The sequence below is a fragment of the Populus alba genome, chromosome 15 (assembly GCF_005239225.2).
Source record: "Populus alba chromosome 15, ASM523922v2, whole genome shotgun sequence".
Lineage (NCBI taxonomy): Eukaryota > Viridiplantae > Streptophyta > Magnoliopsida > Malpighiales > Salicaceae > Populus > Populus alba.
The window spans coordinates 5,539,345-5,552,413 of record NC_133298.1 but is presented as its reverse complement, the minus strand read 5'-3'; the positions used below and the strand labels follow the sequence as shown (position 1 = coordinate 5,552,413).

At 34.4% G+C, this 13,069-nt stretch overlaps 2 protein-coding genes and 1 long non-coding RNA gene across 3 annotated transcripts; all 3 read left to right on the top strand.

Moving 5' to 3' along the window:
- Positions 1 to 229: 229 nt before the first annotated feature.
- Positions 230 to 1,182, top strand: LOC118057151 (uncharacterized). The gene is made up of 2 exons (XM_035069659.1): positions 230 to 1,068; positions 1,161 to 1,182. The coding sequence occupies exons 1-2, from the start codon at positions 230 to 232 to the stop codon at positions 1,180 to 1,182; spliced, it is 861 nt and encodes a 286-aa protein (XP_034925550.1).
- A 7-nt stretch (positions 1,183 to 1,189) lies between these two features.
- Positions 1,190 to 1,845, top strand: LOC118057206 (uncharacterized). The gene is made up of 2 exons (XR_004688922.2): positions 1,190 to 1,261; positions 1,564 to 1,845. It is a non-coding gene; the product is annotated as an uncharacterized lncRNA (long non-coding RNA).
- A 6,291-nt stretch (positions 1,846 to 8,136) lies between these two features.
- Positions 8,137 to 10,366, top strand: LOC118057258 (growth-regulating factor 7). Its single transcript, XM_073405034.1, is given in 8 exon segments — positions 8,137 to 8,707; positions 8,880 to 9,017; positions 9,133 to 9,497; positions 9,499 to 9,554; positions 9,659 to 9,677; positions 9,679 to 10,158; positions 10,160 to 10,186; positions 10,188 to 10,366. Coding segments are annotated over 8 exon segments (1,590 nt in total). The 5' UTR covers positions 8,137 to 8,367; the 3' UTR covers positions 10,353 to 10,366.
- The last annotated feature ends 2,703 nt before the right edge of the window (positions 10,367 to 13,069 follow it).

Genomic DNA, 13,069 nt, shown 5'->3' with positions numbered 1-13,069 from the left:
TAGTCAATGTAGTTGATTCTTCTCCTTAATTATAGAACTTCCTGCTGTATATATATTTCTCTACTGCAATAGAATCAAACACAAGAATTCAGTATTTTGTTCTTCTTTATTTTCCGCTTCATGTTTTCTTCATGGTATCAGAGCAAATACTGATCCTTGCTTTCTAAAATCACTCATCATGAGTGGAGAAATTCTCTCCAGCACATTTAAAAATTCAGCATCAAGATCGATGTTTGAACATGACTCTTCTTCACCTTATTTCTTGAACTCCTCTGATAATCCAGGAGCAGTTCTTGTTTCTTGTCTTCTGAAAGGAGACAATTATCCAACATGGAGGCGTGCCATGATGAATGCTTTACGAGCTAAAAACAAGTTGAGTTTTGTTGATGGCTCTTTACTCAAACCAGAGGAGGATAACAAAGAAATTCAGGCCTGGGAAAAATGCAACTCAATGGTAATCTCTTGGATCTTTAATGCCTTAGCTTCAGAATTGCACGATAGTGTTGCCTATGTAGATTCAGCATGTGAAATGTGGGGAGAATTGCAGGAACGTTTCTCTCAAGGAAATGTTCCACGTATTCATGAATTGAAAATAGAGATTTGTTTAGCACAACAGAAGGATCTTACTATAGCAGTCTACTACACCAAATTAAAAGGTCTGTGGGATGAATTGTCAGCCTACTCTACTGTCCCTGCATGCTCATGTGGTGCTGGAAAAGAAATCTGGGCAGAGAGGGAAACAGAAAAGGTGCATCAGTTTCTCATGGGATTGAATGACCAATATGGAATCATTCGGTCCCAAATACTAAACATGGAACCCTTTCCTTCAATCAACAAGGCTTATGCGTTTGTAACCAAAGAAGAGAAACAACTGGCCATTGCTTCAATTGGCCGTGATCAGCCAACAGAGGCAGCAGCATTTACTGTCAAACCTTTCAGGTTTCCAGCAAGGGATTTTACTGAAGAACATCAAAGAGGAGAGACAAGCAAATTCAGATGTTCATATTGTGATAAACCTGGACATTCCAAAGACAAATGTTTTAAGCTTGTTGGATATCCTTCAGGTTGGCAAAACAAAGCAAAGACTTCAAATTATGGCAGACAGAACAGAAACTTCAAAAGGGAACCAGAACATGTTTCATCCAATAATGCCATTGCAGGGTCAAGTCAGCCTACGGGTAAAGGTTTTTCACTCAAGAACAGTATGAACAACTCATGTCCCTACTGCCCTCTACTAATCAGAATTTAGCAAACTTTGTTGGTAAGGTCACTCACTCATCTGATACTACAAATTGGATTCTAGACAGTGGTGCTTCTGAACATCTCACATGTGATGCACTTGCTGTATCTGATACAAAAACACTTTCTCATTATTTACCTGTTAAACTACCGAATGGAACGTCTGTCCCTGTGCATTCTATTGGTCAGATCCAACTGTCAAACATGACTTTAAATCATGTTCTTTATATACCATCTTTCAAATGTAATCTCCTTTCAATAAGCAGGTTGACAAAATCCCTACAATGTTCAGTCACATTTTTTCCATCCTTTTGTGTCTTACAGGACCTCAAATCGAAGAAGCTGATTGGAATGGGTGAATTACGTGATGGCTTATACTACTTCCATGGACTGCATTTGCCTTTTGTCGCAGCAGCATCACTTCCTTCTTCTTCCAACTTGTGGCATGAGCGGTTAGGGCATCTCTCATTTGATCGTTTATCCCTAATTCCAGAATTGTCTAGTGTGTCTTTCAAAAATTCAAACAATTGTTGCGATGTGTGTCATCGAGCTAAACAAACTCGAAATGTTTTTCCTTTAAGCAATAATAAATCTGATTTTCCTTTCGATATGGTCCATTGCGACATTTGGGGACCATATAAAACACCATCTACGTCAGGTGCTCATTATTTTCTTACCATTGTAGATGATTGTTCTAGATGCACCTGGGTTTATCTTCTCAAACACAAGTCAGAAGCACAAAAATACTTTATTCAATTTCATGCTTTGATTAATACTCAATTTAATCGGAGTATCAAAATAGTTAGGAGTGATAACGGTCTGGAATTTACTGCTGGTCATATGTTCAAATTCTTTTCTCAAAATGGTATTTCACACCAAACGTCCTGTGTTGATACCCCACAACAAAATGGAATAGTAGAGCGGAAGCATCGTCACCTGTTAGAGGTTACTCGTGCTCTCCGATTCCAAGCCAATTTACCAATTAAATTTTGGGGTGAATGTGTCATGACTGCAGCTTACTTGATAAATTACACTCCCACTCTTAAATTGTCTGGTAAAAGTCCTTATGAGATACTGTTTTCAAAAACCCCATCTTACTCACATTTACGTGTTTTTGGATGTTTGTGTTATGTGCATGATAAGAATCGATCCAATGATAAATTTGCTCCCCGATCTAAGACTTGTGTTTTCATCGGTTATCCTATGGGGAAAAAGGGATACAAAGTTTGTGACATGGAATCACACAAAATTTTTACATCTCGCGATGTTGTTTTCTATGAAAACAAATTCCCGTTTCAATCTCATAATCCTTCAAAAGAATCAAATGTAGTTGTTCCTTTACCTGTGTTTGACTCCTTTGAGACATCAGACACCATATTCTCGGACTTTAGTCCACAAATTCAAAATCCTCCAGACAATCTGGATGCTGAAGCTGCACTACCTGCTAGTATCAATTCTGATCATCAGGTTGTCCCCTTGAACACTTCACGATCTCAAAGACCTCGACGAGTTCCTTCTCATCTTGATGATTATGTGTGGCAGCTTCCTAGAATAGATAAGTCATCACAGCCCACATCTAATACAGTTTCTTCAGGTATACTTTATCCCATAGCATGTCATTTGTCTTATGCTCGTTTTGCTCCATCTCATCAAGTATTCTTGGCTAATATTTCTGTTGTGAGTGAACCTAAAACCTTTTCCCAAGCTGTAACAGACCGGCAATGGTGTGAAGCAATGAAACAAGAAATTTCTGCACTAGAGCAGAATCAAACTTGGAGTTTAGTGTCATTACCTTCAGAGAAGAAACCAGTTGGTTCCCGTTGGATATACAAACTGAAATACAAGTCAGATGGTTCCATTGAACGCTATAAAGCTCGTTTAGTAGCTCAAGGATACACACAGATTGAAGGACTGGATTATACTGAAACATTTGCACCGGTTGCAAAATTGACCACTGTCAGATGCTTGATGGCTGTTGCTGCTGCTAAGAATTGGGAATTACATCAACTAGATGTAAACAATGCATTCCTTCATGGAGAATTACATGAAGAAGTTTATATGATTCCTCCCCCAGGCTATCTGCCATCAGGTGACAATCGGGTATGCAGGCTCCATAAATCCTTATACGGACTGAAGCAGGCACCTCGTCAATGGTTCGAAAAGTTCTCCCAGTCCTTAAGAAAATATGGCTTCACACAATCCTCAAATGATCATTCACTCTTTACTCTGATTAAAGGTACATCTTTCCTGGCTCTCTTTGTCTATGTCGATGACATGGTTATTGCTGGAAATGATTTTTTGCAGATTCAGCAACTCAAACATTACCTCAGTACATGTTTTTCCATCAAAGACCTCGGCACACTTAAGTATTTTCTTGGCTTAGAGTTGGCTCGTTCTCCTCAAGGAATATCTCTTTGCCAACGCAAATATACTCTTGATTTATTAAAAGAGACTGGTATGGCTGGCAGTAAGCCAGCTGTTTTTCCCATTCCTCAACAGCATCGCCTGTCTTCAGACTGTGGAGAACCTTTACCAGATCCGAGTCAATATCGTCGCTTGATTGGACGTCTTATTTATCTCACAATTTCTCGACCAGATGTCACTTATGCAGTGCAACTTCTCAGTCAATTCATGCACAAACCGTGTCAGCCACATCTTGATGCTGCATATTATGTTCTTCGCTACTTAAAGAGTTCTCCTGGTCAAGGCCTTTTCTTTCCATCCAACAGTGATTTTCAGATCAAAGCTTATTGTGATGCCGACTGGGCAAGCTGTCCCATGACTCGACGATCGGTTACTGGTTATTACATCTTTCTTGGTGATGCTCCTATATCGTGGAAGTCCAAGAAACAACCCACAGTGTCACGTTCATCTGCTGAATCCGAATATCGCTCTATGGCTGCCACCACCAGTGAACTGATATGGTTACACAGTCTGCTTGCTGATCTCTCCGTGCCTCATTCCCAACCTATGTTTTTGCACTGTGATAATCAATCCGCTTTACACATTGCTGCTAATCCTGTGTTTCATGAACGCACTAAGCATATAGAGATCGACTGCCACTTTATTCGTGAGCACTTACAATCTGGCCTCATTGCAACACAATATGTTTCAACACACTTTCAGTTAGCAGATATCCTAACTAAAGCGTTGGGACGTGATCGTTTTCACTTCCTTCTCCGCAAGTTGGGCATTCAGAATCTTCATGCTCCACCTTGAGGGGGGATCTTGAAGATATGGTTGATCTTGAAGATATGGTTGATTGTCAAGATAATGTGTATCTTCAAGATATATTCTAATATTGTGTTGCCTTATCAATACCTGTAAATTAGGCAGATCGTAGTCAATGTAGCTGATTCTTCTCCTTAATTATAGAACTTCCTGCTGTATATATATTTCTCTACTGCAATAGAATCAAACACAAGAATTCAGTATTTTGTTCTTCTTTATTTTCCGCTTCATGTTTTCTTCAGATCATGGGATTGCTTTCATGTGTGACACCATGACTCGATCGACAATCATATATAAAAGAATATCCATAACCTACATGTATTCTTCTTCCATCAATCTCATGGTCCAGACCAAGAAGGCAGCAAGGTGGTCCTATGGAATGAAAGTTAAAGAGGCCAAAAAAGAAAAGAAAAAACAAAAAGAAAAAAGAAAAAGCTTCCTTCAAGGAAAAAAGCAGTGAAGATTTAAAAATTTAATCACACGTTGAAAAGTTTTGGGGGTGTTTCCTTGTTGGTGGTAGCCTGAAAAAAACACATAATTTTGGAAATTCTTTAAAAGAGGTAAAGGAAAATATATGTTAAAACCAATATTTAATTGAAAGTAGCTTGAAACTTATAAAGACTAATATTATTATATATTTAATTTTTTATTAAATAAATAAAAAATAAAAAATTCCAACTCGTAATCGCTTAATCATTAAATTTTAAATATCAATCATCCCAACACAATAATTTAAATTATCAAATAAAATATCTAAATGTTATTTATATTACTTTCTCTAGCATGATCTTATTATAAAGTTCATTCCTGTTAGTTGGATTGATAATAAACATTTACCAAAAGTAAAATAAAACTTCGAACAATCTTCGTTCGATTGAGGATGCAACAACTAACATTAATTAATTCTGTCTTTTCTTTCTTTTGAAAAGTGTATGGTGGAAGAAAATAAACATAAACAAGGACAACTTCTTCTTCTTAAATAAACCCAGTATTTTTGATACACGAGGCTCGTAAATGTTGTAGTTTCTGAAGCTTTCGAGATCATCTAGATGGGTTGAAATCGTTGAAGAGAGGTGGATGATTGATTTTGAAAGAAACAAGAATCTTGAATGAAGATCAATGGCTGGTTTTGTTTCATCACGGAGACACCACCATCGGAGGCCATGTCTTCTTGCCCTTTGGATCGCATCTGGGTTACGACACAAACTGCAATCAAGAACTAATTATTTCGTTGGATGCCCAAGAATTCTTGGTCTCTGTCAACTACTCTATCATGTCTAGTCACATCCACTTCTTAACTTCATTGATATTATTATGGCCTCACTCTCTTTCATGGTGGTTGAGCAGCTCTCTCTCTCTCTCTCTCTCTCTCTCTCTCTCTCTCTCTCTCTCTCTCTCTCTTCTCTCTCTCTCTCTCTCTCTCTGCTAGGTTCTATATATTGTCTTAGAGGCTCTTTGGCACTGCGATCCAATCTGCTTTTTGTAAAATTTCAAATTTTTTTTTTGTTAAAATTGAGTGTGGTTTGTACTTTCTGAATCGTTTTGATGTGCTGATATTAAAAATAATTTTTTAAAAATAAAAAAATATTATTGGCATGTTTTTCAGCACGAAAAACTTTTTGAAAAACAACCGCTACCACACTCCCAAACACTCTCTTCACATAGTAACCTGGGTTTCGCATGAAAATGCTTGTTAAATAGATTTGATGACTTGGGATCAGCGGAGCAGTTAAATCATGTTTGCAAAGGTTTTTAATCTTTTTTAGTTTTTATTTTTTTTTAATATTTTTATGTGTGTTTGATATCAAAAATAAATTTTAAAAAATAAAAAAAATATTATTTTAATATATTTTCAAATAAAAATAATTTTAAAATAAATTAGGTTTGTAATTGAATCAAATTACTTCTTAATTATAACCTTTTAAATTTTACCAATCCAATTAAAATTCAATCTAATAAAAAATAAATATATATATTTTATTATTTATTTTAAAATGAAAACAATCAAATTTTTGGATTAACTTAATGATCTATAATTGATCCAATAATATGATAATTCAAACATTTAATTAAACTACATTTTTTTTATCAGATTTAGATTTTATTTAATAATGCAGCTTACTAAACGGTTGTTCAATACTTGGGGTATAATATACACTTGAACTTGTTTGTTTGAGTTTCAAAAACACTTGTAAAGAAATCCAATTTTTTTATTATTTTTTATGCTTCAAAATATTTTCTTGAATATTTTTAGATCGTGTTGATATACTAATATAAAAAATAAATTTAAAAAATAAAAAAAATAATTTAACATGTTTCCAACTAAAAAGATATTTAAAAAAAAAAACAAAAACTATCATAATACTAGTTAAGAATTATTTGAAAATATATTAAAATAATATTTTATTTATTTTTAATATTGATATATCAAAACTATATAAAATTAAAAATTCCAAAAAGTTTATTTTTTATAAATAAAAACTCTTGCATGATTGAGTCATCCCTGGAGACAGTACACAATTTGTTAATGCATCAAATCCAATGGATCTCAAAGTGGGCCCCCCATCTTTGGGGTGCTTCTCCGAGGCTAGTTATGACCAAAATACTGATGTTGAGGTTCGTTTTTAACTTTACGCAATTCTATCGCTCTTGGTTGCAAGATGTTTCACCACGGAACATAATAATATTATTTTATTTTTTATTTTTTACATTAACAAATAAAATTATTTATTTAATTTGATTTTTTTAGATAAAAACATTTTAAAAAACATGTTAAACTACTTAAACATACACCCCCGATTACATTAATAATTTTACCGCATGTACTAGTCTGATTATGTTCAATGGTGTCTTTTCATTATAATTACTACTAAATTATGCCCTAATTTCTTATGAACTTCTTCGATCCAATGGATTAAAATTAATTGATAATTTACTTGAAGGATTAGCTTGATTTTCATGTTCCTTGTTTTCTTCTTTGTTTTTTCTCTGCTAACCCTATTTATTTTTATATTTTAAAAAATATTTTTTTAAAAAATTTAATTTTTTACTTCAAATTAATATTTTTTTACTATTTTCAAATTATTTTTGATATACTGATGTTAAAAATAATTTTTTAAAAATAAAAAAATATTATTTTAATATATTTTTAAATAAAAAACACTTTAAAAATAACAACAAGACTTGCCATAGAGTTTCTAATAAATTATTTAAAAGATTTTTAGACAACCTTTTAAGCCAATTTCTAATGCTAGTTTTGCCGTTAAGAGTACGGTTTCATATTAATATGTTTAATGTTATTTTATTGTTTTGATATAACAATATTTAAAATACAGAAGATTATTTTAATATATTTTTAAAAAAGAATCAGGCGGTTTTTAAAGAAAGGGCGAGGTTACAAAATATATCATAAAAGAAAATAGAGAAAAAGGAGATGGGGTCTAGTACGCTTGTTGGCTTGCTTTTGCACGCAGAAAACGATACAGTGTAATAATGATGAAAGAGAATTGCTTTTACTGATTTGTCGACTACTGGCACCCCGTTGGTGCGAATGTTGGAAGCATGGAAGCAAAGCAAAGGCCAAGAATGGCGGCAAACCATTCCTATCTCATAAATCCCATATCAACCCCACACCCACCCCCACCGGCTAGAGAGAGAGAGAGAGAGAGAGAGAGATAGAGAGGTTTTCCAGACATTGTTCCAAGAGAAAATTAGAGATATGAGGCCCAACAAGGTGGTCTAGCTAGCTTGTTTTGATCTCTTTAAAAAGCTCTATAAGCAAGAAAACTAGAGATGGTGGACAAGTGAGATTCTTTTCTTTTATTTATGGCAAGGTTGATGGGAAAGGAAAAGGGAATTTGCTAAATTGAGGAAAAAAAGTTTTTATTTTTTTTCATCATGAGAATAAATTATGGGTTTGATGTCTCAGACAAAGCAGCTGAGGAAAGAAACATGACTAGTGATGTTGATTTTGGTGTGAAGCTACACCAACCTATTGATCATCATCAATCATTCCCCTTTAGTAGGACTACTATGATGGTCCATCATGCTAATCACCACCGTCCATTTGATAATGGTCCCACATCATCACATGATGGAAACAGGTCCTCAATCAACTATAGTCGTGAACATATATTCAGTGTTGGTGCTTGTGGTGCTGCAGTTGGGGTTAGGACTTTGCAGCCTTTTGACACTTCTGAATCAACTATCACTACAGCTTCTGCCTTCAAATCTCCAGGTATTATAAAAAATCTCTCTCTCTCTCTTCCTTTCAATTAGTCATAGGATACTTCTGGCTGTTTGTGTCTCTGATTTTCCCTGTTCAACTTTCAAAGATTAGACCTTTACGAGTAAAGAGTCAAGGTTGGTGTGGACTGACAAATACAGTGGTTTGTTTATGCCAAGTTCAGGAGGCAAAATGGCAGCATCCTTGGGGTTTCCTTTTACAAATGCACAATGGAACGAGCTTGAAAGACAAGCCATGATATACAAGTACATGGTGTCTTCAACTCATGTGCCTCCTCATCTTCTAGTTCCAACCCCATTAAGTACTGCTAAACCCCTTAATTTCTTGATGAGTATTCTTGGCTTGATGAGTTTTTCATAAGCCCATCAAAGTTGCAATCTTTGTGGTTAATTTTTGCTATTTTTGGGCACATGCAGTGGGAAATGGACTGGATGTGAGGTTCACAAATAGGGCAGATCTAGAGGCAGGGAGGTGCAGGAGAACAGATGGGAAGAAATGGAGGTGCTCAAGAGATGTGGCACCTGATAAAAAATACTGTGAGCGTCATATGCATAGAGGCAGACCCCGTTCAAGAAAGCATGTGGAACTCAATACCAGCAACAACAGCAACAAGAAGAGCCGCCATGATCCTGCTATCTGTGCAGAATCTCCTGTTACTGTGGCAATTTCTAACCCCACTATCAACAACAACAGCAGTGGCTCTGCTTCTCATGATCATTTTGTTGGGACTATGCCTCAGCCATTTATTCAGACCCCAGTTTTTGTAAACAAATCCAGTGAAAAAGATTGCAACTTTTGATGCTAACGGAGCCTTTGGTTCTACATACAAGGAACCCAGGTTGGTTTGATCTTTAAATTTTGCTAGTAAGTAATTTATTTTGAGGGAAATCTTGAAACTTTCCGATTCACAAGTCCCTGATTTCTGGTGGTTTTGTACCTAAGGAGCTTTGACTGGATGTTGAAAAGGGGGAACTGGTCCTATTGTCACAAATGATCAACAATGGCCACATCTAGTGCACGCAGAAATTGGACTTGCTACTGAAGGTTCCTTTAACAATGCTTCTGTTCTCAAGCAGCACTACCGAGAAGAGTCTCTGAATCTGAACTCATATGGAAATCTTAGTGCTAGAGAAGATCAACACAGCAGCCAATATACTCTATTTCTTGATGGGGCTCCAAGGAGTTTTATTGATGCATGGTCCCATGATGCAAATTCTGGAAACACAAGTTCTGTGTCCTCAGATGGGAAGCTCCCTCTTTCGCCACTCAGTCTATCAATTGGAGGCAATAGGTCTATTGATGATGAAATGGGTCAGATCCAAAGGGGCTTAGGCCTAATCAAACCAGATCAAAACCAAGAATGTGGCGGCGACACCGGCAGCACACCAGGCGGGCCCTTAGCGGAGGTGTTACAATTGAGGACAGTCAACATCAATACAGGAAACTAATCAATCTTCTTCTATGATTGAAAAATGGAGATTCTATTTGTCCTCCAGCCACTAGAGTCTCTTCACCATCTGAGGTTTTGCAGAAAACATTTGCCTCACTTTCTGATAGCAGTGGTAATAGCAGTCCAACACTTGCCAGTTCAAGGACCAAACCTGAAATTGCCATGCTTTGGTTAAATCAAGCCTAAACTTGAAACCTTTGTGCTTATTAAGATAAGGGCTTCTAGATTCGACATGTCTTCCTGTTTGGTTGTTCTGTTGTGTTGTAGGGTTGATGTAAAGAGGTTTTTGTAGGGTTGATGTTGTGTTTGTTCTTTTGTTCTTGGATCTTCTTCGGATATTAGTGAGGGAGACTTGTCTAGCCCTCTTATTTTCGGAAAAACATCTTTTATTTGATGGAAAAATCTCCTTTTGACTTCATGAGGACAGCTCCCTTCCTGATCTGTGTCCATCAGTCCTCACAATTTCAAGCTTTCTAGCTAAAGATTAAGGTCTCCTATGATCCTGTTTGGTTTAACAACAAAATAGTTTCCAAACTTCTGATCTTGAGTTTAGTTTACATAGCCTTCTGTATCCTTGTATATAGACTAAAGATGAACGAGACCTGGATCGGGTTAATAATAGTTCTAATTTTAAATTAAAAAAAAATATATAAAGCGTATAACAAATATTTTGAGTGTCGTGGTCTGGCTGCAGAGCAACATCATCTAATAATAGCAATAAGTGTGTGTGGGGTACACCGAGGCTTCAAGTCTAGTGGTGGCAAGGGTTGTTATGTACGTTATGCTTTATTTATTTATTAAGCTTGCGGGATGTTTAATGAATTCAGGGATTAATTGTGATGTAGGTAAAACTGGTCCAAACACCTTTAATTACTAAAAAAATTACTAAAAAAAATAGTGTATGTGTGGAGCGAGACCCCATAATTTGGATGTAATGACCAAGTTAGTTGCAAGATTTTGGAGTCTAAAAGATATAATAAATTCATTAGCCTTGCTTTTGCTTTTGGTTGTGGAGATAAATTTAATATTCTAAAAATAAATAAAATTAAAAATATTTTTTTAAAAAATATATTGAGAAAAATATTTTTTAAAAATTTATTTTTTATATTATTACATTAAAATAATACAAAAACATTAAAAAAGTATTAATTTGAAGTAAACAAAAAAAATAAAAAAATTAATTTTTTTATAAATATTTTTTAGAAGAAAAAAACAAATATACTTTAATAAAAAAAATTAACTCAACCTCAAATTAAAAAAAAAAAAACTTATCATCACTCAATTTTTGTACAATATAAAAAAATAGCATCAATTTATTTTCTCTTTACAATATAAAAAAAATTAAATAAAAGAAAAGAAAATTCAATAAAAAAATATATTGAGATAATATATATTTTTTTATTTTTTAAAATCTATTTTTTATATTATCACATTAAAATAATACAAAAACATAAAAAAATATTAATTTAAAAAAAAACTTCAAACTGGTTTGAAAAAAAAAAACATGTTTTAATAAGAAAATTCAACTCAATATTAAATAAAAATAATAATTATTATTATTTATTTTTTGGGTAATATTAATTTTTTTTTTAATAAAAAATACTCAGATTATTTTTTTTTTATTTTAATATTAATCAAAAAGAGAGTTTTTCTGGAAAAAAAAAAAAAAAAGTAGTGCTCAGAGAGTTCAAGTTGTTGGGGCTGTTGATAAAGGCCTGTGACAAGGTTTCCTTTCCAAGACACATCAGCAGATCTCATACTGATTTAGTGATCATAATAATTTATTTGTGTACGGTGCGAGACACCTCAAAAGCATGATAGTGTATAATCACTAATAGATTTAACAATTTTATGAATGAAAATTTTTAGCATGTATATGTGTTATTTCCGTTATGCTTTACTCATTTATTGAGTTTACGGATATTCAGTGAAATTTAGAAATTAATTATAATATATGTAAGCTGGTCCAAATATTCCTAATTTATTTGTGTATGGTGCGAGACACTCAAGATGCATGATAGTGTATAATCACTAATAGATTTAACAATTTTATGAATGAAAATTTTGTTGGTATTTATACCAATATTCTATCTCTGATTTTTTTACTGATTGACTCACGGATATAAAACATTTGTCGAGAAAACAATCTTCAGTAATTTTTCATTAGTTGATAAATCTATCGTTAATAAATTTATTAATAATTTTATAAATGTACCATGCACACTAAAAAATATTTAAACACTTTATTCCGTTAATAATCTCTCTCAAAATGTTTAACATATCAATAATAAAAAAAAACCGTATATATTGATAGTTATCATGTTACTTTATTTGAGTGAAGGATGTACTATAGTGTACAATGTCACTGTACTATAATAGAGCAAATTACTACTATTACTGTTCAACATCGGGAAAAGGATAGATATGTATGTCTTTCTAACTGGTGCTTTTCTACCTTGGGGATAAGTGGACCTGCAATGGATTTCTCATCGCCATTGTATTCTCTATCTTCTCGGACAAATCAACGTCACTTCCATCAACAGCCTTCCACTCATATTTCCAAACTAGATTAGCCACATAAAATTCCAGAAGAAGCATGGATAAATGTAACCGGGACAAATTCTCCTCCCTGCACCAAATGGCATCATTTTAATCTCTCTACTCCCTGTGATATCAAATTCTTTTGTAATTCGTTCTCGTGATCCAGGAACCTTTCCGGCTTGAAATGCCATGGGATCTTCCCACACCTTTGGATCCCACCCCCAGCTCGGCAACCAGGAAATTTATGGCTGCATTCTTTGGTATCAAGTATTCATTATTCAAAACCAAATCTTCCGTCACCGCATGTGGAACCAGTAAATGTGCAGGAGAATGCCGCCTCAGGCCTTCCAAGATCACTGCTT

Bases quoted from the DNA above. Each gene is read 5' to 3' on its own strand.
- LOC118057151 (XM_035069659.1), top strand. From the start codon at position 230: ATGTTTGAACATGACTCTTCTTCACCTTATTTCTTGAACTCCTCTGAT. The intron at 1,069-1,160 runs GCAAAACAAAGC...ATGCCATTGCAG, and splicing joins GTTGGATATCCTTCAGGTTG to GGTCAAGTCAGCCTACGGGT.